This window comes from Nyctereutes procyonoides, unplaced genomic scaffold, assembly GCF_905146905.1.
Source record: "Nyctereutes procyonoides isolate TBG_1078 unplaced genomic scaffold, NYPRO_anot_genome, whole genome shotgun sequence".
Lineage (NCBI taxonomy): Eukaryota > Metazoa > Chordata > Mammalia > Carnivora > Canidae > Nyctereutes > Nyctereutes procyonoides.
Window position 1 is genome coordinate 2,283,134 of NW_026575128.1, and position 23,130 is coordinate 2,306,263.

Sequence of the window (23,130 nt, forward strand, 5' to 3'; positions counted from 1 at the left end):
TGGCTGGTGGGAGAGACTAACCTTCCTCCCTTCCTTTCTGCACTCAGTTCCTGGGAAATCCTCAGGGCTGCCGAGTATGGTTGTGCAGGTTGGGCACAACTTGAGGGCACCCTGGGAAGGCGGCAAGCGGGAGCTTGAATCTAGCCTACTTCCGCTCATGGAGCTGTGCCTCTGGGGAAGCCAGCAGCAGCCCTGAAATCCTCACCCTCCTGATCTGACTGGATTTTAGGAGAGAGACTTGATGGGGTAGCTAGCCCAGCCCCCCACTCCTCCAGCATCCACCCCTGCCCCTGGTTCCTGGAGACTAGATTTGGGCCCAGCTCCTTCCTAACTCCCCAGGCCATGTCCCATTTCCATAACCAAAGGAGGGTACCTGCCCCCTGCCTGCCCATCACAGGGGTGTGACAGGGAGCTCCCAGGAGCAGAAGGCCCGTGGACCTAGAATCTCTAAACCAAGTTCCGTCCCTCCTACCAGAGGCCCCGGGACTACCCCAGATCTTCCCTCCCCCTCTCCCTATCATACACCCCATTCCTAACAAACCAGCTCCTGCCCCGCTCCCTAAAGCCTTCAGTCCTTAGAGCTGCCCCTGGAAGGGGGGGCTCCTTCTAGACCAACCACCAACCCCTATCTCTGAAGTGGGAGTTTGCCTCTGCCAAGTGGAGACGGGGGAGGGACCCAGTGTGATTCTGGGAGCCCCCTCCCCCACCCCTTCTCTCCTAGGCTCCCCTAAGAAGCCCCTGGAGCCTCCCCTAGGAAGCCCCTGGAGCCCGGAGGGAGCAGGGAAGGGGAGCCAGGCGTAGGGGTGAGTGGGATCACGAATCATCTGCTCTTGGAGAACTAATGAGGAACAGGCCCCCCCACCCCCCCCCCCCACCCCGGAGAAGTGCTGAGCGCAGCAGCCCTCGCCCAGCCTTGCCCAGTCTCCCTTGATGCCCACCTGCCCTGGGGACTGAGCTGCACTCTCTGGTCTTCACTCCTGCCCAAGGACCAGGCACAGGCCCCAGGGATGACTGTCACTAATAAGGGGCAGCCTTCTGCCGCCCTGGGCCAGGGGGGTGAACCCGCTTCTGGGCACAGGGCCAGGAAAAGCAGGAGCAGGCTCACACACAGGGGCGCTGGGGTGGGCCTGGCGCCCACCTCTGGCACACACGCTCCTGCCCATAGCACACACTTCCTCTGCGCGGCTGCCGCATGCCAGGTAGCAGGGGCTAACCCCTCCCTCACCTGGGACGGAGGGGAGATAGCTGTTTGTGCCACCGCCCTGAGGGGCAGCAAACCCCCACACACACCCTGTACCTGGTGTCCACCACCTTCCCGGGGCAGAGCAGGACGGGAGAGGACGCTCCAGGCTCTGCATTACACGGGATTTGCAGAGCCAGGCCCCATTCCCACCCTCCAGCTCTGAGTCCCAGCCCCCGGTCCTCAAGGGGCATGGCCAACAGCCCCCTCCCACCCCCACCCTGTCCCCCTGCAGCAGGGCCTACCTGAACGATGGCAGGATACTGTCATAGTAGTACCAGGTGGCTGTCAGGTAGGCCCGGCTCGTGTCGGTGGAGTACAGGCGCCACGCGGCCTGGTCGGATGAGGGAAGGAAGGGGAGGGGGGACAAGGCATCAGCGAAGCCTCTCGCCCCTCGATAGCCCTCTGCCCTCAAAGGAGCCAGTCCTCGGAGCTGCCAGAGGGGACCCAGAGCCAGAGGCTGCGGACCCCACAGCCTGCTACGAGGATTAAAAGGGCCAATGTCTACCAAGTGCCAAGCACGGTGCCCGGCACACAGAAGGCACCTGACACCAGGCTCCCCCATCCACACTCCCGTTCCCTCCCGTGGCCACAGCCAGGGAGCAGCTATTCCCTGTGTATTTGATGAGTCTTTCCCGCCCTCTGGACTCTAAGCTGTGTCTTGGTCCCCGCTATACCCCCGGCACGCGGTAGGTGCTGGGGACCAATACTGGCTGGGTGAATTATTATTGCTCCTAATAAATCCACCCTGTGTTTTCTCAGCTGCCTGGTACTGCCCATGGGGTTTGATGAGGGGAGGGCAGAGTGTGGCCTACCCACCCCTCAGCATGCAGGGACTTGCAGGATTGTCTCTGCAGCAGGAGGGATGAGGGCTGGACAAGAGGAAGGACTGTCCTTCTCCCTCCTGGTAAGAAGAGGAGCCAAGGAGGGGCTGGGAGTGGGGTGATTAGGGAGGGCAGGGAGGCATGGACAGAGCCTAACTGAGCCCCGGATGCCTCCCCGCTGTGGGCACTTCTTTGCCCCGAAGGCACTGCCCACTGCTGAGCTCACTGGCCAGGCACCCTCCTAGCACAGGGGTATTTTTACGTCCTGCTTGCCTCGGCCCCTGGCTTGAACCAGGGAGCAGCTGCCAGAGCTGTCGCATTAATTATGGGCCCCACGATGCCAGCTGTCTTTTGGCCTGGACAGTGCCAGCCACCTGCCCTCACGATGGCCCTTGGAAGGCCAGGCCCCAGGGGACCACAGCCATTGTGCCCCAGGGGACGCTGAGAAGGAAAGGCTGGACTGGCGGCTGCAGATAGCAGGGACGTGGAGGGGGTTCCACCCTGGGGCGGAGAGATAAGGGGGGGTCGAGTTAGGCCTGGATGTGGGAGCACGAGGGCGGGCGCCGGGGGCAGGCCGAGGGAGCTGTATCCCCTGAACTACTTCCAGCAGGCCCTGCTCCCCCTCGCACCCCGGCTAGAGGGAAGCCCAGGGCTGAGTCACAGAGTCCCAAAGCCCCGGAGCCCCTGCCAACCATCCCGCCCCCCGGCCTATCAGCATGCCTCAGTGCGGCGGGGGAAACTGAGGCCACGCACTCCTGCTTTGCCGGTTCTCTTCCCCCGCCTCTGGCGGCTCCTCCTCTGCCTCCCTGACTAGCCCAGCCCTGCTCCCCCCAGTCACCAAATGCTGAGGTTCCTCGAAGCTCGTCGGGGACCATCTTCTCCACCCCTGCTCTCCATCCCAGGCCAGCTCATCCTGGCCCTGACCCCATTACTCTCCACCCCTGCCTGCTCAGCACGTCCCACTCTTCTTAGCTACAGACCCCTATGTGCAGCTGCCTCCTCCATGCTGCCCCCCAGGGCTCAGGCCCTCAGGCTTTCCCTGCTCTGGCCAAACTCACAAGCCTCATGCCCCAAGCCCGGTCCCCCTCCAGTGGGGGGGGGTCGATCATCCAGTTGGGGGAGCTAGAAACCTGGAAGTCCCCCGCCACACACCTCCCCACCCCACTGCTGAGGCCACGAATTTCACCTCCTAAATATACAGAATCTGCTCCCTCCTTCCCACGAGGGCCAGTCTGCCAGCCCGCCTTGCCCACACATTGCCAGAGCCCCTTATCATCTCCCCCTGCACACCCGGGGCACTCTCCAACCCACTTGCCTCCTTTCAAAATGCAAATCTGATCCTGTGGCCCATTCCTCCCATTTCATACTGTCCGTGGCTCCTCATCACTCTTAGGAAAATGTTAAGCTCCTCCCTGTGGCCCTTCAGGCCTGGGCCTCACCCACTTACCCGACCCCTCCTTCCTCTATATACCCTTCTTGGAGCTTTTCCAGCCTCGCTAGCTGCCTTCCAGTTCACCAAACACACCATGCTCCTTTCCACCACTGGGCCTTTGCACATGCAGTTCCTTTACTTCACCTCTTCCCCTAGTGGACTCCTACCGGTCCTCCAGCTTGCAATGCAAGGGTTAATTTTCTAGGGTCATCATCCCTGAGTTCCCCTTCAAGGTCAGGCCAGAACCCTGTGAAATGCTCTGCAGAGAACTATGCTTTCTTTTAAGGCAGTTGTCTCAGCCTGTAGTCACAACATTCATTCGTGTGAGTACTGGTGCAATGAACCGGTGCTGGGAGCAGCGCAGGCCCACTGACGACTGCACAGCCTTCAGGTGGCTGTGGGGACAGGAGGACAAGAGGCCCGGGGCCCCACTCCACTGCAGGCCACGTAGGGTGAGGGCTGGAGCGGGACAGTGGGGCAGCTCTGACGAGGCCTGAACTGGCACGTGGGGCACAAGGGAAGTTTCTGACAGTCCCACTTAGCATCACAGCTCTAGCCCGGACTTGGCACGTGACCTCAGAAAAGCTTCAAAGTGGAGACACAATCACGAGAGTGGGACACCCAGGTCAGCACAGAGAGGTGACCCACCAGTTCATTTCAGGGGCTTCCTGAGCCACTCGTACCTGGATGAGGTTGGCTGCAGGCATCCTCCTCTTCTCGAAGTGCTTCTGACGGTGCTGCTCCTGCACCTTCAGGGCAAAGCCAGAGCCAAGGATGCCCTAGGGGAATAGGGGTGGTTGGGAGAAAGGTGGTGGTGGTGGTGGGGGGTACAGCAAAAGGCCCAGAAGGTCTCCATCCCAGCCCCATCCCCCCCCGCTGTCACCTCCCCCACCTGTGCAAATGCAGGACAGGGGCTCCCCAGCTCTGCCCCCAGGGCCCTCTCCCCCAGGCCGGGGGACCCTAAGTGCAGGGGGACTCACAGCAGGCAAGGCAAAGAAGGAGATGCCTAGTAAGGCAAAGCCGGCGGCCAGGACCCTGCCCAGCCACGTGTGCGGTGTCTTGTCACCATAGCCAATGGTCGTCAGTGTGATCTGGGGACACAAAGAGTTTACCCTCAGAGCTGGCTGGACCCTCAGAGCCACCCACAAGAGCTTGCTGGGGCACAGGCAGGTGGGAGCCTGGCCATGAGGGGTGCCCTGCGGTGGTCCACAGGGGCTGGCTGGGGGCATAGGCAGACCTCTCCCCTTCCCTGTCCCCTGGCTGGTCAGGGCTAAGGTGGCAGGGGCTTGGTGTGGGGAACTAGATGGAGCACAGGCAGGTCTACTGGGGCAGGTTGGGGGCCAACAGAACCTGGAGGGGGGCAGCCCCCACTGAGAGAACAGGTGCAGGCTCCCTCAACCCAGAGTCAGAGTCCCAGTGGTGGCGCAGGGGAGGGTCTGGGGAAGAAGGGTGGCCCTGCACGGACCCTCACGCACCGTCCCCCACCAGAGCGAGTCGGCGTAGGAGGAGAAGTCGGAGTTGGCGTCCTTCTCGGCCAGGTAGACCAGGAAGGAGGCAAAGATGAGCACCAGGAACCCGATGTACCAGGCGGTGATCAGCTCCTGCGAGGGCACCAGGGGGCATTAGGAGGCGGGGGGGGGGGGGTACAAGGAGGGGGTTAAACACGGCGCCCAGCTGTCAGCTCTGGGCAGCTGGGGGGTCCCCACAGAGACCTTTGAGAGGTGCTCTGGGGGGGGGACAAAGGTCCCCCATGGCTCCAAGTTGCTCAGAGATGGCTCTCCCTGCCTTCCTTTCCCGCTCCTCCTTGCAAGGGGACCCTCCCCCGCCTTCCCACCTTCCCGTCCCCCAGCCCCCACCCTGGCCTTGATCTCAGTCCCCAGACCCACTGCCCCCCAGCACCCCACACCCCCCAACATCCAATCCCGCCCCACCCCCCACAGACTCCACCCCAGCTCTCCACTTTGCTGTGCATAGAGCCACCGAACCCAGAAGCTTCCAAGCCCTGCCCGGCAGGCCTCACCTCCTGACCAACACCCAGCCCGGGCCCCTAGAGACCGTCCCCTGTGACCTGGCTGCCGCAGGGTCCCTGGCCTCCCCCTCGGCCCCCTCAGCCCTCAGGAGCACCTTGCTGTGCGCATAGACCACCGAGCCCAGCAGCTTCCAGGTGCCCCCGCGCCGGTCCATGCGCACCATGCGCAGGATCTGCAGGAAGCGCATGCTGCGCAGTGCAGACGTGGCGAAGATGTTGCCCTGCGTGCCCGCGGCGATGACAGCCACCGAGGCCACGAACACGATGAAGTCTGCAGGGTCACAGAAGGTGAGGTCACAGCCGGCCGGGACCCAAGGTGTGTGTGGGGGAGTCTTGGGACCACTGGCTGGGGGGGGGGGTAGTGGCAAGGGGATGGGGGGGTGGAATCTCTAGCTGGAGCTGGGGTCTGGGGCAGGGTGTCAACCCTGGGGCTCGGGGGCAGGGGGCAGGCGCGGGTGCCCGGGTCTTATCACCGATGACACAGAAGGGCTTTCTGGCAAAGCGGAAGCGGCCCTGCCATCCTCGGTAGCGGCAGCAGCATCCCGCTGACCAGACGCGGATGATGTACTCCAGGCCAAACACCACGATCATCACGAATTCCTGTGGGACCAGGGGCCTGAGTTCTGGTCTCCCCGCTCCAGGGCAAGGGCCTGGGGCTCACAGCACTGGCCCAGCCCCCAGTCCTTGGGTTAGGAGGACCAGGATTTCCTTGGGCCACCTCTCCTGGATGTTCCTACACCTGGCTGGACCTGAGGAGGATTCCAGAAGGCACGTGGCCCCTCCCACAGACTGCCTTCCACTCCCTGTCCACAAGCTGTCTGGGGATTTCTGCCCTTCACTCAGCCCTCCCCCTCCCAGCTATCCCAGACTCAGTGGCCCTGCCAACCCACCAACCCTGGGTGACATAAGGGGTAGCTGTCTGTCGGCTGTCCACTTCCAAGGTGCTTCTATTTGGAGAGGAAAAAAAAAAAGAAACAACCGCCAAACCAGGGGTTGAGTTGACCCTTTGGGCCCCGAAAAGGAGCGAGGCTTATCCACCTCTTCTCTGGGCCCAACATCAGCCCTGGCTCAGCGGCAAGAGGTCCCTCAACATCCGTTCTAAAGCAGGACATGAAGTCCAGAGAGGGGCAGCCATGCACCCAGGGAGCACAGCGCGGCAAGCCCCTCTCTGAGCCGCAGGGTGAGAAGCCTCTGTCCGCCTCCACCCTGAGCCCACAGCCTGGCTCAGGCCCGGCCTCAGGCACTCACCAAGATGAGGAGACATTCGTTGGCAAGTTCCTGGTGCTCCTGGATCGTGGACAGCACGGACAGCACCAGGCAGCTGAAGACCAGCAGAAATCTGCAACAGCAGCGGGGAGAGGGTCAGACCGTGGCCTGGACAGGATGGCCAGGGGGCTGCCCAGGTGCGGGTGGAGGGAAGTGTTATTTGGGAAGAACTGTCTGGAAAGCAGAATCCGAATCAGGGTTCCCCGGAGCTGCGGTTCTGTGCTGGACCCCCAGGGGCAGAGCCCCCCACATGCCCACTGCCCCCTCAGAGGCTCCGACTGCGGCCTGCGGCTCCCAGGGTGGTCACCCAGCGGTGGGGGGCGGGGCTGTCTGAGCTGCCAGTGGGAACAGTCACGAAGCACCTGCAGGCTCAGCCACTCACAAGGGGGGCCCTCAGGCCTTGGCTTGGTTTTTCAGGCCTTGGCTTGGTTTTAAGACTGTTTTAAGAGAAGAACCCCCGAGGTCAGCCGAGGGGCCCGGAAGGTCAGCAGCCCGGGAGAGGTCCCTGCTCCCAGTGAACTCCGAGGTGGCAGGAACGTCGCTTCATCTGGGGACAGTTGTCTCTGCCTTTGTGGGCTCTCAAGGAATTAAAGAAGGAGACAACTATGAAAGGAAAGGAGACTAGGGAGGCCAGGGAAGGGGGGAAGTATGCAGAGTGGGACGAGGTCTGGGGAGGGGAGTCAGGCCTCATGGTCCGTGGCTCCCCTGAGGCAGTGGGAAGCCCAGAAACAGACATTTAGAAATGGAAAGAACTTTATAACCCAGCTCATCCAGCCCTTCCCTCCACCCCAGCTGCACATATGAGGAAACTGAGGCCCAGACAGGGAAAGGGACTCACCCAAGGTCACTCAGTGTGTCCAAGACAGAGGCAAGATTACAGCCAGGGTTACCCCCTTCCCAAGGGATGGGAAGAGGGGGAAAGGGCACGAGGGGAGAGGCTGGAGGCCTCAGACAGTGTGTGAATACGCAACGCAGGCCAGGCTGAGGGGCACAGGCTACGGGGGAAGGGACCCGGTCGGAATCCCAGAAGCGCCCCTCTTTGGGAGGGGGATGCGCTGGACATGCATGTGCCCTGGGAGAGGCTCTGGAGGGAACGGGTTTCTCTGCAAACACCTCCCTTGTGGACTGACCCACAGCCTCCCCCAGATGCTCCCAGAGTCTCCCCACCTGGGAAGGTTGCTGATGCAGCATTTTGCCGGAAACAGCCCACCTCCAGGGCCTGCGGAGACTCTGCTCCCCCTCTGCTCCAGGGAGCCCCCCAGGGAGGCCCTCCTCACCCCCTTCCCTCTTCCCCTTCCCACCCCTGCCCGGTGCTCGCCTGTGTATCTATGGCCCTAGTCACTCTCTACGTGGCTTCATTTGTGTTCCTGTTTCAGGGGCCCAGGGGCAGAGAGGCTTGGGTTCAGGTCCTGGTCCAGCTCGTACAGTCACCTCCCTTCTGTGAGCCGGTCTCCACCTCTGTACAGGGGAGCTGATGGGAGGACAGATGCGGAAAGGACCTACACCGTCCTTGGGCCGGGCTCCCAGGCTACTTGGAGAGAGGGTAGGTGGTGGATGTTGTAAAGGGTTTTGAATGAATGAGCGAGGGGGAGGCCTCATTGGCCAGTTCCAGGCAAGAGCTGAGTCAGCAAAACAGAAGGCACGGGGAGGTAGGAGGAGCCCCAGCTCCTCATGTTCAAGAATTAACCACAGAAAATGCAGCATCCACATCCCCCTGGGATGGGGACTCCTACAGGCCCCGGGGCCCCTCTCTGAGGTCGGCTCATCCAGCCCCCTCCCCCAGGAAGGGCTGCCTCTGAATCTGATAGGCTTTCACCCCAACCCTGAACAGCAATCCTTCGGTGGCCCCAGTGCTCGGCTAACCCCGGATCCTCAGGTAAGGGGGCCACACTAGGAGCTTCCTGCTGGGGCTTTCAGAAAAGCATCTTTCACCACACTGTGCCTTCCAGGTCAACAGTTACATGTCTATAAAATGGACACATCACCAACGGGTTAAATGAAAAAAGCATATTATCACATCTGAAGGGCAATGTGATCCCAATTTTTAAAAATATATATATTTTTTATATTCCTACCAAGAGTCAGCAGGGCTTATCTCCGGGTGGCAAAATTAAGAGGGATTTGGCTTCTGTTCTGCTTTGTTGCTTCTCTGCACTTCCTTGTATTTTTTAGAATAAACAGGGGTGGGGGCGCCTGAGTGGCCCCATTGGTTGAACACTTGACTCTTGGTTTTGGCTCAGGTCCTGATCTCAAGGGTCCTGGGATCGAGCCCAATGGGGTCTCCTCTGAGCTGGGCGGGGAGTCTGCTGGAGATTCTCTCCCTCCCCCTCTGCTCACACACACCTTCTCTCAAATAAATAAATACAATCTTTAAAAATAAATAAACAGAAGTAATGACAAATAGGAATTTAAAACTGCATTTCCTTAAATATACAGACAGAGACACAGCTGCCTTCAGTCCTGCCCCCACCCCTTTACCACAAGAGCTTTGCCATTTCACAGGTGTCAGGGTGTGACGGCCTCTCCCAGAGTCCGGCTCACATGTCCAGCTGTCTACTCAGCTTCTCTTTTTCAGATGTCTGGTGGCCTCTCAAACCCAACATGTTCAAAACCAAACTCGATTTGCCCTCAAATGTTGTTCCCCTCCTGATTCCCCATCTCCGTTAATGGCACCAGCTGCCACCCAAGGGCTCGGGCCAAATACCTAAGAGTTGCCTCTGATTTTTCCTTTCGCTCACCCTCCACTTCCTGGCCGTTAGCAATTTTCTCTTGGCTCTCCCTTCAGAATAAGTCCCTGGACAGACCACAGCTCACCACCCTGACTAAGCCGCCACCATCTCACCTCCGGCTGGCCTCCCCGCCTCCACTCTGGCCCAACTGTGACCCACTCTCTTCATAGTAGCCAGGATGACCTTCCTGACAACGCAAAGCTGGAAATCACTCTCCTCAAAACTCTCCCTGACGTCCCATCACATTTGGAGAGCAAAGGTTAACCTCCTCAGTGTGGGCTGGAAGGCCCTGAGAGCTCTGGCCCCCACCGCACCTCGCAGACTTGACCCCCTCTCCCCATCCCCTCCATCACTATGCGCCAACCATCCTGACCTCATGCCATTGCTGGAGCACCAAACTTATTTCCACCTCCAGGCTTTGCACTTGCTCTGCTGCTTCCTATGCCTATTTATTTTTCCCTTACTCATCAAACATCACTTCCTTGGGGAGGCCTTCCCCAACCACCCCTTCTCTCCAAAACAATGGCCCTATCCCCACACACTCTCTCTCTCTCCTTGCTCTGCTTTATTTTTCATAAACTGAGTACATGAATAGCAGACATTCACATGAAACAAATATTAAAACACCATGTCACCAAAGCCCCCAGTTGGTACCCACTGAGAAGGCTCCAAAAGCTCCAAAAACGTCCCTCCCTGGCCTGTTGGACTCCCCAGCATCCTTCCTGAGAAGGGACGAGAAGGCAGGTCTCTGACTTTGACCAGCTCCACATGGTAGACACTGTTTAAAAAGCCCCAGAGCGGGCCGCCCGGGTGGTTCAGCGGCTGAGTGTCTGCTTTCAGCCCAGGGTGGGATCCTGGGGTCCCGGGATTGAGTCCCACATCGGGCTCCCCGCAGGGAGCCTGCTTCTCCCTCTGCTTCTCCCTCTGCCTGTGTCTCTGCCTCTCTCTCTGTGTGTCTCTCATGAGTAAATGAATAAAATATATTTTTTTTAAGCCCCAGAGCTTCACCTCCACTGCCTTCACACGCTGGATGGGGGTTTCCAGATGCTCAATACAGTGGAACAGATACGTTAAATCTGATAGAGAACATCTTTTTTGTTTTGTTTTGTTTTTGTTTTTTACAGACTTTATTCACGAGAGACACAGAGAGAGAGAGAGAGAGAGAGAGAGAGAGAGAGAGGCCGAGACACAGGCAGAGGGAGAAGCAGGCTCCATGCAGGGAGCCCGACGTGGGACTCGATCCCAAGACCTAGGATCACACCCTGAGTGGAACTGAGTGGAAGGCAGATGCTCAACCAGGAGTCCTTGATAGAGAACATCTTGTGTCCCAGGCACCTGAGCAATTATCTTCCAGATGAAGAAATGGGGCCCAGGGAAGGACACACTTGGTCCAAATCACACAGTGAATCAGTGCGACCTCTCAGGCTACCTTGGTCCTCCCGAGGGGTCCTCACACAGACACCCACTCTTGGGCCAGAGATCCGCGTCTGGAGCTTAGGCAGAGAGGAGACAGGGAGAAGGAGCCCGAAGCCAGGGTGTGGCTGTGTCTGCCAGAACCAGGGTATGGCTTCATTCATGCAACAAATAAGGACTAAGGATTGTGTCCGGCCCCCTCTCGGGCCTCGATTCTCTGCCTCTGCAATTGTAGTTGGCACCCAGGAGCTGGCTGGCTTGGGCTCTCTACAATGGCCCCTAGCTGGTTTGCTTAGATCCGTGGTTCTCCAACTACAGCTGGTGTCAGGATCGCCCAGAGGACTCGCTAAGACCCAGGACTTCTGGGCCCCACTTGTGGAATGTAAGCGTGAGGTGGGACCTCAGAATCTGCACGTCTGCAAAGCTCCCTGGTGATGCTCCTGCTACTCCTCCGGGAACCACACTTGGAGAATCACTGGCTCAGCTGATCGGAGTGGTTGTGGCTGATTCAATTATTAGCCAGCCCATAGCTTTTTAAATAACTGCAATTATTGCCTTCCCCGCCTCACCCTGCCCCCACCACCTCCCTGAATTCGCTGCAGAAACAGCCACAGGGCAGGGGGAGTGAGGACAGCCCCACTGGGGACGTGGGCCTCGGGCCAACATCAACTTCACCCCAGTTTGCTGTGTGACCCCTGAACCGCTCCTGCTGGCTGCTGACTTCCTATTGGCCAGACACTGTGCCAAGCCCTCTACATGCTTATTTTTAATTACTTCTCACCACCACCCTGCGAAAGCAGTACCATAATCACCCAAGGCTTATCAATGAGAAAACACAGCTCAGAAAGGCCTGCTAGGATGGCTGCATGGCTCTACGACTGTACTAAAAAACACTGAATTGTAAGGCGGGATTTTCTGGTATGCGAACTACAGCTCAATAAAGCCATTATTTTGTTTTTTTAAATTTTTATTTATTTATGATAGTCACACAGAGAGAGAGAGAGAGAGAGAGAGAGGCAGAGACACAGGCAGAGGGAGAAGCAGGCTCCATGCACCGGGAGCCTGACATGGGATTCGATCTAGGGTCTCCCAGATCGCGCCCTGGGCCAAAGGCAGGCGCCAAACCGCTGAGCCACCCAGGGATCCCAAAGCCATTATTTAAAAAGGAAAAAAGAGGGCACCAGGGTGGCTCAGTGGTTGAGCATCTGCCTTCGGCTCAGGTCTTGATCCCGGGGTCCTGGGATCGAGTCCCACATCGGGCTCCCTGCATGGAGCCTGCTTCTCCCTTTGCCTGTGTCTCTGCCTCTCTCTGTGTGTCTGTCATAAACAAATAAATAAAATCTTTTTAAAAAAGAAAAAAGGAAAAGGAAAAAAGAAAAGTATACTAGATTGTCCAAAGTCATAAGGCCAGGACCTAAACCCAAGTCCACCTGGACCACCAAGCAATACTACCTGTTTCCCTACCTGCAACATGAGGTGGGGGACTAGACTCTCTGGCAGAGGGTCTGCAGGGAGAGGGTCTGTCATGAGCTCAGTTCCAGATTCCCTGAACCCTCAAGGCCATGGGGATCCATTGGAGAGTTTCCAGAAAGGAATGCCGTGGTGTGATATGTGTTTCACGACCACACTCACGGGTCGTGGGGGAATGTGGACTGGAGGGGGTGAGAGTGATCGGGAAAATGCAGAAAGTTCCACAATAATTCAGATGAGAGATGAGGGTGCCAGCAGCAAAGATACGTGCAGGATGGAGGTTTCTGGGAGCAAGATTTGGTGATTATTTGGAAATGGGGACAAGGAGGGAGAAGGACTCTCCCGTTTCTGGCGTGGGTGCCAGGTGGATGAAGGATGAGTGGGCAGAGCCGGGAGACCCCACAGGAGGAGCAGGTGGGGGCGATGAGCTCCCCTGGGGTCACTGCCCACAGGCACACACTCAAGGCCATGAAAGCAGAGACCTTGAGCTGGAAATGCGGATTTGGGGCACACAGGGGAGCGGGTAGATACCATGGTAGGGGCCCAGACAGTTCAGAGGACATGTGGCACATTTCGAGGAGGACCCAGAGGGACCCCTGGGCAGAGACAGGAGACACACTCCCCCTGCCAGATGCCAAAGGAGCTGCCAGCAAGACAAGAGGGAAGCCAGGAGAAAGAGGTGGCAGGGATGCCAAGCAAGAGGGTTTCAAGGGGGGAGCGAACCACAGTGTCAAATGCTGCCAAGAGGTCAAACAAGATAAGGCCTGAAAAATGTCCACTGGGTTTGGTGACGAGTTGGTCACTGGGCACCTTGGGCAGAGGAGCGGAGAGAGCGGGCAGGAGCAGCGCCAGGCCAGTAGGATGAGGAAGGTGGAGGCGTGAGAGAGGGATGGGGAGCCCAGGGACCTGGGCTTGGGTTTTTTTTTTTTTTTTTTTTTTTAATTTTAAGATGCAAGAGCCAGAGTGGAAGAAGCCAGAGGAGAGAGGGACAAGTCGAAGATGGGGGAGAGAGAGGGATGATCAATGGAATGAAGTCCCCAGGGCAGCAGGGAGGCGGGGATCCAGAGCAGGTCAGGGCTGCTGCTGGGCGGAAAGGACCCTGCCAGCTAGTGGGGCGGCCCGGGGGAGGGGCTAGGTGGGACCAGAGGTTTGGGGACCGGGAAGCCAGAGCGCTCCCTGGGGGCTCCGACTTCCTCTGTGACCTTCAGTGACGGAGGAGTCAGGGCTCCTCCTTCCGGGAGGAGGCGGGGAACAGAGGTGGGGGAGGTTTGAACAGCTGACTGGGCCCTGGGGAGGGGTCCCTGGGGAACACAGGACCTTTATCCCCTACCCTAAGGATGGGAGAAAAGATGCAGAACACCACAGGTGCTCCACACATGCATTTCTGATTTGCTTTGGCTTGGGACTTTTTTGGGTTTATTTTTAAGGCTTGATGATCCTGAGGGAGGAAAGCAGCCATGTGGGATGAAGGGATACCCCCGCCCCCAACCAGGCCAAAATAAATGCAGAACCAGGCCATGCCCCCTTCCTTCCTCCTGGGCCTCCTTCCTTGTCCTCAGTGGCCCTCCTCCCAGGCAGCTGTCGCCTGCGTGGCCACCAGCTGGCTCCCCTTCTACAACTGGCCTTGGGAGTATGCGATCCCACCCAGACCAGGACCCCGAAGGCAAGGTTCCACCTTCCCCCTGGGGACGGCCAGGGCCAGTCTGTCCCCATTCAGCCAAGGTTCCTGGCGGACAGAGGCCATAACCTTCCAGCACAAGATGGCTTCTTAAACTACAAACTAGGGTTGCTACCGAAGGAGGGACCTAAGCTAGACCTGAGGGGCTCCCCCCGACGGGGAGGGGGGTGCAGTGTGGCCCGGAGGGCCCCAGGCTCCTCTGGGGGAGAGCAGCCTCCTACTTTCTCTTGCAGGGGGATCGAGGGGAGGGGCAGCCGGCCAGGCCTCAGAGTGAGGCTCTTTCCAAGAATCCTCAGGGGCTGGGACGAGAAGTTTCCCCTGATCCAGCGATTCTAAATATGGCAAAGGGAGCAAAAGCACGTGACCCAGGGCCCCACACCAGGGCTGCCGCTGCAGGCCGCTGCTTCCCTGGGCCAGAGGCCTATGCTGGGAGCTCAGGGTGAGGGATGAGGGCTCCATGGAGCCTCAGTTTCCCCATCTACGACGTGAAGGTGGGCCGCGGTCTGAAGGCTAAAGTCCCTTCAGCCTTGTTGCTCTCCAGAGCAGGGTGGAGGGGAGAGGCCTGAGCTCTCAGCTCAGTTCCAGATTCTCTGAGGATGTCCCTGGAGGGACAGCAGCCGCCAGCACATAGTACAAAATATGACAAAAATGCCCCCTCTTGGAGGACCAATTAGAAAAAGGCGTTCCCTTCGGCCTGAAAAATTATAAAAAGTTGGCCCCTCTGGATGGACCCACTAGAAACAGGCAGCCCTAAGCTCGGGCTGGATTTCTGTGCCAGCGGCGGCCTCCCCGCCAGACCCCTCACCACGCACAGGATGTACAAGGCCACGGGGTCCCCAGGGACGGCTCAGACAGCCACCACAGCCCCCCAAGGGCCAACCCCACGTGACACCAACGTGGCTCCATGCCGCTCTCCTGGCCACCACTGACTGATTCATCCAGAACTGGAGACTGACCAGGAAAGCTTCCCCCCAACCCCACCCGTAGGTCCGGCCCAGCCAGTCAGGTGGTCTTTCCCAGGAACGGAACTAAGAACCAGAGAGGAAGGTTGGCAGGAGTGCATAGAAAAATGGACCTGAGGCCACTTGTTCCCGAATCTAGTATCTCCCCTTCTCCATTCAGTGAAGCCCCGACGTGCCGCCTCCCTCCACGATGCCACGCAACTCTTCCCTTTCCTGGCAGTAGGTGTCCCCCGCCCTCACATGCCAGGTTGTCTTGAGCTGGTGTGAATGGTCTCGGTGCCACTAGGGTGTGGAAGGCAGTGTCTCCTGGGCCAGGTGTTTAATGCGTCACAGCCTGGTCGTCTCCCACCTGGCCCAGCTCCAAACCCTCCTACTCCATCTCGCTGCTTCCCTCTGCCGTGCCAACCGGACTACCTGGTGCTCCAGGTAAGGGGGGCTGAGCAGCATGTCCCGGGTGGGCACCAGGAGGGAGCAGGGGCCCTCCATCTGTTAAGGGCTGGCTGGGCAGCACCGACGCCTCAAATAAACAGCGTGGGATCCCCAGCAGGAGGCCAGTGGAATGAAAGACAAGTAAGGGGTGGAACACAGGCAGCCTGGATTCTGAAAGCTTAAACCAGAGAGCCAATGGGAACCTTCCCCCCCCCCCCCACCTGAGCAGCTCCATGTGGATTCGGGTGACTCAGTTTTACATTCTGGGCTTGGCAGGAGACTTCACTGGAACGCAGAGCTTTGCTGCTTTTTTAAAAAGTGTGAAATCCACCGACTTACAGGCTCAGGCCCAAGCTCCTAAGTACAATTGCAAGGAAGGCCCTTCCCACCCCACCATCTCACTCCCCACCGCAGAGCCCAACCCCACGCCGGCTACTCCACGGTCACAGCTCTGTTCTTCTCCCACAAAAGCAAGCGGCTTTTCCCTCCCTATCTTTGCTCATGTCATGTTTGCCCCTCCTCCAGGGAGGCTGGGTGAGGTGGGAGCCCACCTTAGGCTCCCTTAAGTCCCCACCCCCATCTCTCTGCCCACCCCCATCATCATGGCATTTAGTTCAACTGGAGAAAAGCCGCTGGATGAAGGGCCTCCTCCCCCGAACCCAGAGCTGGTTGAGGTCTTGTCCTTTTCACCTGGAATGCCCTGTGCCCAAATCAGAATGGGTGCTGGGTGAAAGCTTCCTGAGAGAGGGCATAATCTAGGTGCTGGACCCCAGGCATCATGCTCCCTCTACCACCCTCCCCTCTACCGCCCCCCCCCCACAGGTGCCACTGCCACCCCGCTGGCTGCTAGTGGTTCACTCGCATCTCAACCCTCCCTGCAGCAGGTGGTGTGAGAGCGAATCTGGCCAGGTAGCAACTCCCAGGCCAGCACCACAGCACTCACTTCCTCACTCACTGACTTGTGGGGTGTGCACTCTCGTGGGGGACATGGGTAACAAGCAAGTCAAGGTTCCAAATGTGATTTGCATCCCACATTGGTCACAAAGGTTACTGGGGGAGCCTGGCTGGCTTAGTGGGTGGAGCAGGTGACTCTTGATCTCCAGATGGTAAGTTAGAGCCCCACGTTGGGTGTAGAGCTTACCTATATTTAAAAAAAAAGGGGATCCCTGGGTGGCTCAGCGGTTCAGCACCTGCCTTTGGCCCAGGGCGTGATCCTGGAGTCCCGGGATCGAGTTCCCTGTCAGGCTCCCGACATGGAGCCTGCTTCTCCCTCTGCCTGTGTCTCTGCCTCTCTCTCTCTCTCTCTATGTCTATCATGAATAAATAAAATCTTTAAAAAAATTTTTTGTTTTAATGTGAGATGATGATGGTGATGGGAAAACATTAAGTGGGGAGAAGAGAGAAGGAACATTGGTATGGGAATTGGGGACTATTTTATAGAGAGGGGTTGGGGAAAGCAGCATCAAGACGGTGACTTTTCAGCAGAGATCTCAAGGAAATGAGCGAGTGAGCCATGTGGGTATCTGGGAAAAACGGGATTCTGAGCAGAGGGAAAAAGCAAGGGCAAAAACCTGAGCCAGACGGTGCCTGGTATGTTCCAGACCATCAAGAAAGGCGTGCCCCCAGAGCAGAGTGAGGAAAGGGGAGAGTGGTGAGCAGCGAGGCAGTGGAGGCAGGAAGCAGATCACCTACTGGCTCTTGTGAGGATTTTGGCTTTTACTCCAAGTGAGATGGGGACTCCTGGGCAAGAGTACACGATCTGACTTGCATTTGCAACAGCACAGGCTGTTGAGTAGAGAACCCACGGTGGTGGTGCAGAGGGGGACGGGGAGGGGGTAATGACATTTGCCCCACAGCTGCATGATCCAAGCATAAGATGCGGGTGACTTGTACTAGGGGGACCGACATGGCAGAAGATGAGCAGATACTGACTCTAGCTTAGCACGGAAAGATCGCTTAGAGTGGATCAATCCTCTGTTTATACAGGGGACACTGAGTCCTAGAGAGGGGCATGATCTACCTGTGATCATACCCCAGATCAGAGGCACAACTGGGTCTGGCACCCAGATATCCTGATTCCTGAGGTAAGATTCTTTTGATTTGTCCTCTTCCTATAGGAGGAGTCAGGCACCTGCCCCTCACCCTCACCTCAAAAATTCCACCATCTAAGCATCAGGCTGGGGCCTGGCCCCTGCCCTTCCTGCTGCATGTGACAGGGTGGCACTGGGGTCAAGGACTGCTCAGGCTTCCAGCTACTTGAGCCTGGCAGGGGTCAGGGTCACCTCCAAGGAGCCTTCTGTCCTCTGAATCAGCAGAACCTTTGCAAAGGAGGGAGGGGAAGGAGGGAAGAATCCAAACCAGGGGAAAGAGCTTAGTCCCCCACACTTGGTTGTCAGCACTCCGGGGAGCAGAGAGGGTACCAAGAGCTGACAGCGTGGAACAGGAGATTTGGTGAGGGCGGGGCACCCTGGGGAGCGCAGTCCCCAGGTGCTACAGACTCAGCCACTGAGAATCCTACCCAGTGGGAGGTGTAGGGTGCATGGCGGGGAGGGGTGTTCCAATGCCTTTGCTACCAGTAAGCAAAGCAGTATGCAAACTCACAGGCCACACCTGGGGCAGTCGGTTACAGCTGCCCTGGGAGCCTCACTCCCCATGGGAACCTCAAACCCATGTCCAGCCAGACTGAACCCAGCAAGACAGACTCCAGGGGGCCCTGACAGCCAGGAAAGGTTTACTGTATGACCTTAGGCCAGGAGCACAACTTCTCCGGGCCTGTCCCACAGCCAAAGTGGAAGGGTGGGTAGGTGGGTCTTAGGCTGCAAGCCAGAAGCACATCTGCAGACATCCTCAGTTCTGCCTTTAATGGGAGAGGCTGCCCAGCCCTGGTTCCGGTGGATTCAGAGTCCTCTAAGAGCCAGGAGCGGTCTGTCAGGGTTGGGGGCTGCAGAAGGGGGCACACAGGGGTGTGGACAGAGCTAGGAACCTAGGTCGATGGGCTCTCTATTTTGATTCTTCCACCACTCAGCTGAGGAGGGGGGACGCTGTCTCTGAGTCTGGCTTGACTCCCGAGGAAGGGTCTCCGAGGGCCCTATTTTTCGCTCATCCATCTAGGCCTGGTGATTTCAGCTTCCCCAATGGGAAGGGCCGCCCTAGCAGCTCTCCAAGCCGCCAGTCCTGAGGAGCTTCTAGTCTGAGGAGAGGGTCTTTTACATTTCATTTGCATGGTGCTCATTTGCATGGAAAGTCTACCTCCCAAACTCCTCTATAAGTGAATAATAACAGCAAGGAGGAGTCAGGGTAGACCAAAGGGAAGCTGCCAATAGCTCATTAGCCACAGAAAGGGCGCTGGAGGTCAGGGAAGGGGACAGCCTGCACCTGTGGCCCTGACGCCCCCCACCTCCTCTAGCGGAGGAAGACAGAACCGTACAAGCATCAGAGCCGAAGGCTTGAATTCAGCTCTGACCCTGACCTCTGCCAGGCTCAAGAATTCAGCCTTGTCTGTGGGACCTTGAGCAAGTGAGCTGTCCCTCTCTGGGACTCAGTTTCTTCGTCTGTCTAATGGGGCCAGGGATCCCTGGTGCAGCAGGCTGGAGGCAGGGGTCTGGCCCAGGTGAACCTCGCGCTGAGGGGTTGCAGAAAGGCTTGGGTTCACTTCGGGACACGGAGGAGGCTGACTCCAGGCGGGACGCCTCGGGAGAGGGAGGGGCTCCCGGAGGGGAGGGGCTCCCGGAGGGGAGGGGCTCCCGAGAGGGGTGGGGCTCCGGGAGGGGAGGGGCTCCCGGGCGGGGAGGGCTCCGGGGAGGAGGACGCCAGGGGGACCCCTCCCTCCGCACGGCGCCCTACGCGCCCCCCCTGCCGGGGCCCCTTCCTCTGCGGCCGGCGCACCGCCGCTCGGCGCTCGGGGGTCCGCAGGGCCGGCCCCGCCCCCTCGGCGCGGGGCGGGGCTTACTGGAAGGGGCGGGGCCTGGGGCGGGGCGCCGGACGCCGGGGGCGGGGCCTCGCCGACACCCGGCACCGCGCGCAGGAGGGGTGGGGGCGGCGCTGCGGCTCCGGTTACCTCCTTGCGGCCTCCCCCTCCCCGCCGGCTTCTTTTTTCCGTTTCCAAATTAACAATTGAAAACGCGGCGGCCTGAAAGGCGAGCAGCGGGCCAAGCGGAAAGTGTGAAGGTGCCGCCGCGTCCCTCCCCGAGGCCGGGGGCGGAGAGGGGGGCGCGACACCCCTACTGCCCCGGGCTCGCCCCCCACCCAGCAGGGCTGCGGGCACCGAGCGCCCCAGGGCACCGAGGGGCCGAGGCCCCTGCAGCCCCCCGCGTGCTGCGCGGCCCAGTGTCGCAGGACCCGGTGCCCAGGCTCCGCGCCGTGCCCGTCCCCGAGGCCGCTGGCGGAGGGGGGGCACCCGGGGCTGGGTTACTGCCCGAGGCTGAGTGCCCAGGAGGGCAGGTGCCAGGCTGCACCCTCAGAGCACCGGCCTTGAGGGCTCCCCGAGTCAGCTAGGTGTGCGTGTGGCCTCAAGCAAGTCATCTCACCTTCCTGAGACTCAGTTTCCTCGTCTGCAACATGGGGAGGGAAGGCAGAGCTGGTTGTGAGGAATAAATGAAAGTGGCGGGAGGCGGGTCCACAGCGAACACGGCAGACAGCGATGATTCTCTGGTGTTGATAATGATATTGAGTCCTTGGCATCCTCTCACCGCCCTGTCCACCAGTGGGGAATGCTGCAATCCACTGGGCTTTTCCTCCCCTCATTCCTTCGGGGCCTCCCCAAAGCCCCACCTAACAGATAAAGAAACTGAGGCCAGGAAGGCCCTCATAAGGGGCTCCAAGCCATTTGCGAGTGCAAAGAACCACCGCCTGAGGCCAGACCTGCCCCTCAGATCTGGACTCTTCTTACAGAGATGAATGGTCCCTGGGGTCAGGGCCCTGGGTACTGGGCCCCCCTCGTCAGTGTTCTCAGACCCCGGTGCAGATACTAGGGCAGCTGGGACAAATGACTGGGTAATGGGAAGTCCCCTCTTCCAGGCATGCAGGAGCATGGACCAGTGAGCCAGAGGGGGGACACCAGAAGGAGCTACAGTTTCTGATCCCCCAGTCGCCCCCCCCACAATGTAAGCTCCATGAAGGCAGCGACTTGATCCTGTTCTCCACTCCCTCCCACACCTGGAACAGGGCTTCGTGCACTGCAGGGCATCAATATTTGTTGAGTGCACAAGAGCGGGCAGGTCCGCTCTTATACAGCTGTGGCCTCTCACTCGCCACCGCCGTGAGGTGGTCTTCCTTAGGGAGGTGGGTGTGCGGTGAGGCACCCCTCTCCCCAGTGTGGAGACACGGGGCCATAGGATGGGGGCGGGGAGACAGAAAGCAGGAGGAGAAGACCAAGGAAGAGATGCCCAAGCGCAGATGGAGATCGGCTCCTTCTTCCTGGCTTCCCACTTCCCACTCCTGTCCATCCGGGGACTAACCCCCTTCCCCCTCCCTCCAGCCACCTCTTCACTGACTGCCAGGATTCTAGCTCCGTCCCCACCCCAACCCTGGTCCATGTACCTGTGGCTGAGTGCTCCGTCCCCATTTCCAGTCCTATGATGGCCCCTTACCGTGTACCATCTAAAATCCAAGCTCCTCAGCCCAGAGCTTGAGGCTGTAAACACGCGAGCATCAGCCGCACCCCACCCCTCCATACCCGGTGCATTCCTACCTTGGTGACTTTGGTGCTCTCTCCCCTCCTTCAGATGTACCCCTTCCTACCCAAGCACCCCTGATCTGCTTCGGGAAGCGGTGCTCCCACAGCCCCCTGGGATCCCTGGCCCCGTCTTGGGCTGAGGCTGCTCCTGCCTCTGTCCACACCTCCATCCCCACCCCCACCCCCTCATTAGGATCCATCCACCAAGGGCAAGGCTAGTTGTGACTCCCCCACATCCCCCAGGCTGGCCGATTAGACGTTCAGACAGTATCTGGAAAGGAACAGGGGGACCCAGGTCACCGGGGCCTTAGCATCCAAGTCAGGACTTTCCCGCTTTCCTGCGAAGCCTGAGAGCCTTGGGTAAGGGCATCTCCAGGTGGCTGCAGAGATGGGTAGGTGGGGTGAGGGCAAACGCAAGCCCACCCCAAACACGGGCAGGGCTTGGGAAAGAGTACAAATGGGGACCCACAGACTATTAGTCTAAATATTTAAAAGTTTAACTCAAACTAAAAAGCTGTTAGAGAAAATGTGTTCTACTCTTCCTGACACATATACCTTCCTAACAATCTGGAAGACCAGGTCTGATTTTAAAATCTTGGACTCCTTGGAGCTCCGAGCTGGAATCTGGAAGGGAGAGGTTGCTACCCTCCCGTCCCCAGCCCATGGCGTGCCCCCTTCTCTTCCCACCCTGGGCTCAGCCCCAGCCAGGAGGGGTCTGGGGTACACTCCTGGGGCTGCCCTCGTCTGCTCTTCCAGGCTCCATCTACACTGGTGGCAACCAGCTGCCCTTGGTCCTAGAAGTGCTCCTATACTTTGGCTCCCCAGATGATGAACTAGCCAAGAGGTCTGTACGAGCCCTGGAAGCAGGCACAGGGATCCAGGGGCCAGGAACTGCAGGCTTACCTGGAATGTGTTCTAGAATAAGCAGGGCTGTGTACAGGCTCTGAGTTGGTGGTATGCAGAGCCATACAGGCTGAGTGGGCAGGATTCTTCGGGGCTCCTACCCCTGAATCCACCCAGAGCGATGCTGCTTTGATATGTTTTACATATTGTGCTCCTGTGTCATGTTTCATCTAAGAACTAGATCTACTGCTGAAAACAGTTTGCAAAGCACCGATCTAGCCCATTCCCTCCTACTGAACACGTAGCTAAGGCTATGGGGTTAGCATAGCAGTTTAGAGCAAATCCAAGGCTCCTGCCTCCCGCCCAGGCCTTGGCCTCCAAGAGCACATTTCTGATCTGCGAGACCCAGTGCCTTCAATGGATAAGCTGTTGGGAGGGGATGAGGGCCCAGTCCCTGGTGCGGTTTGAGCAGGCCTGCTGCTGAGGCCCCCTCCCTTGACAGGGGTCTGACCCTCAACTCAGGTTGCCCAGCTCAGGAGTGGACTGAAAGGCCAGACCAGGCCTGAGAAGGAGAGAGGGAGTCCTGGTATAAATAACCGTGGGGGGCCTGGATGTTTGGGCCCGTCTCCTGGGCTACGGCTGTGTTTACTGCCCAGCGAGGGGGGGCATAGCCCACACATTTGCCTCCCTGACTTGTAGCCAAATTTCTCCAGAAAGGGGTGGCCCAGGATTAGCCCCAAACACTCCAGCTCTGCACCTCCATCATGTCCCCCCCAACTTTGCCCAACGTGGGCCCTAAACCCCCTGATATTGCCCCGCCCTTTCGGCCCCAAATACTGCACAACACGGAGTCCCCCTTAGCCCCAAGTGCCCCAGCATTTGCTCCCGTAAGTCTCAACCCTGCTCAAATGGTGGGAGAGTGAGGAGCGTGAGTATGGCCGAGGAAGGCCCCAAGCAGAGGAGCTGGGTAGGTGCCAGGGATCTGAGCTGGGGCCACTGGGCGGGGGTGGGGGGGTGGGCAGAGACAAACCTCTCCCACGGCCCTGGCCAACACCGGGGAAGGCTGCGGCCCCTGGATTAAGAGAGTGCAAATCCCTCTCCCCAACCCAGTGCCCGTCCCATGCCTGTCATGCGCAGGGCA

General features: G+C 58.9%; 1 protein-coding gene across 2 annotated transcripts in view; it reads right to left on the bottom strand.

Annotated features, from left to right (window-relative positions):
- KCNQ4 (potassium voltage-gated channel subfamily Q member 4) overlaps positions 1-23,130 on the bottom strand; it is a 51,089-nt gene that overhangs the window by 15,653 nt on the left and 12,306 nt on the right. For both annotated transcript variants that reach the window (XM_055342055.1, XM_055342054.1), the window contains exons 2-8: positions 6,774-6,864; positions 5,999-6,125; positions 5,621-5,796; positions 4,972-5,097; positions 4,477-4,587; positions 4,180-4,275; positions 1,486-1,574 (exon numbers count right to left, since the gene is read on the bottom strand). In XM_055342055.1, the coding sequence (XP_055198030.1) occupies positions 1,486-1,574; positions 4,180-4,275; positions 4,477-4,587; positions 4,972-5,097; positions 5,621-5,796; positions 5,999-6,125; positions 6,774-6,864 (816 nt within the window). The remainder of the gene's footprint in view (positions 1-1,485; positions 1,575-4,179; positions 4,276-4,476; positions 4,588-4,971; positions 5,098-5,620; positions 5,797-5,998; positions 6,126-6,773; positions 6,865-23,130) is intronic.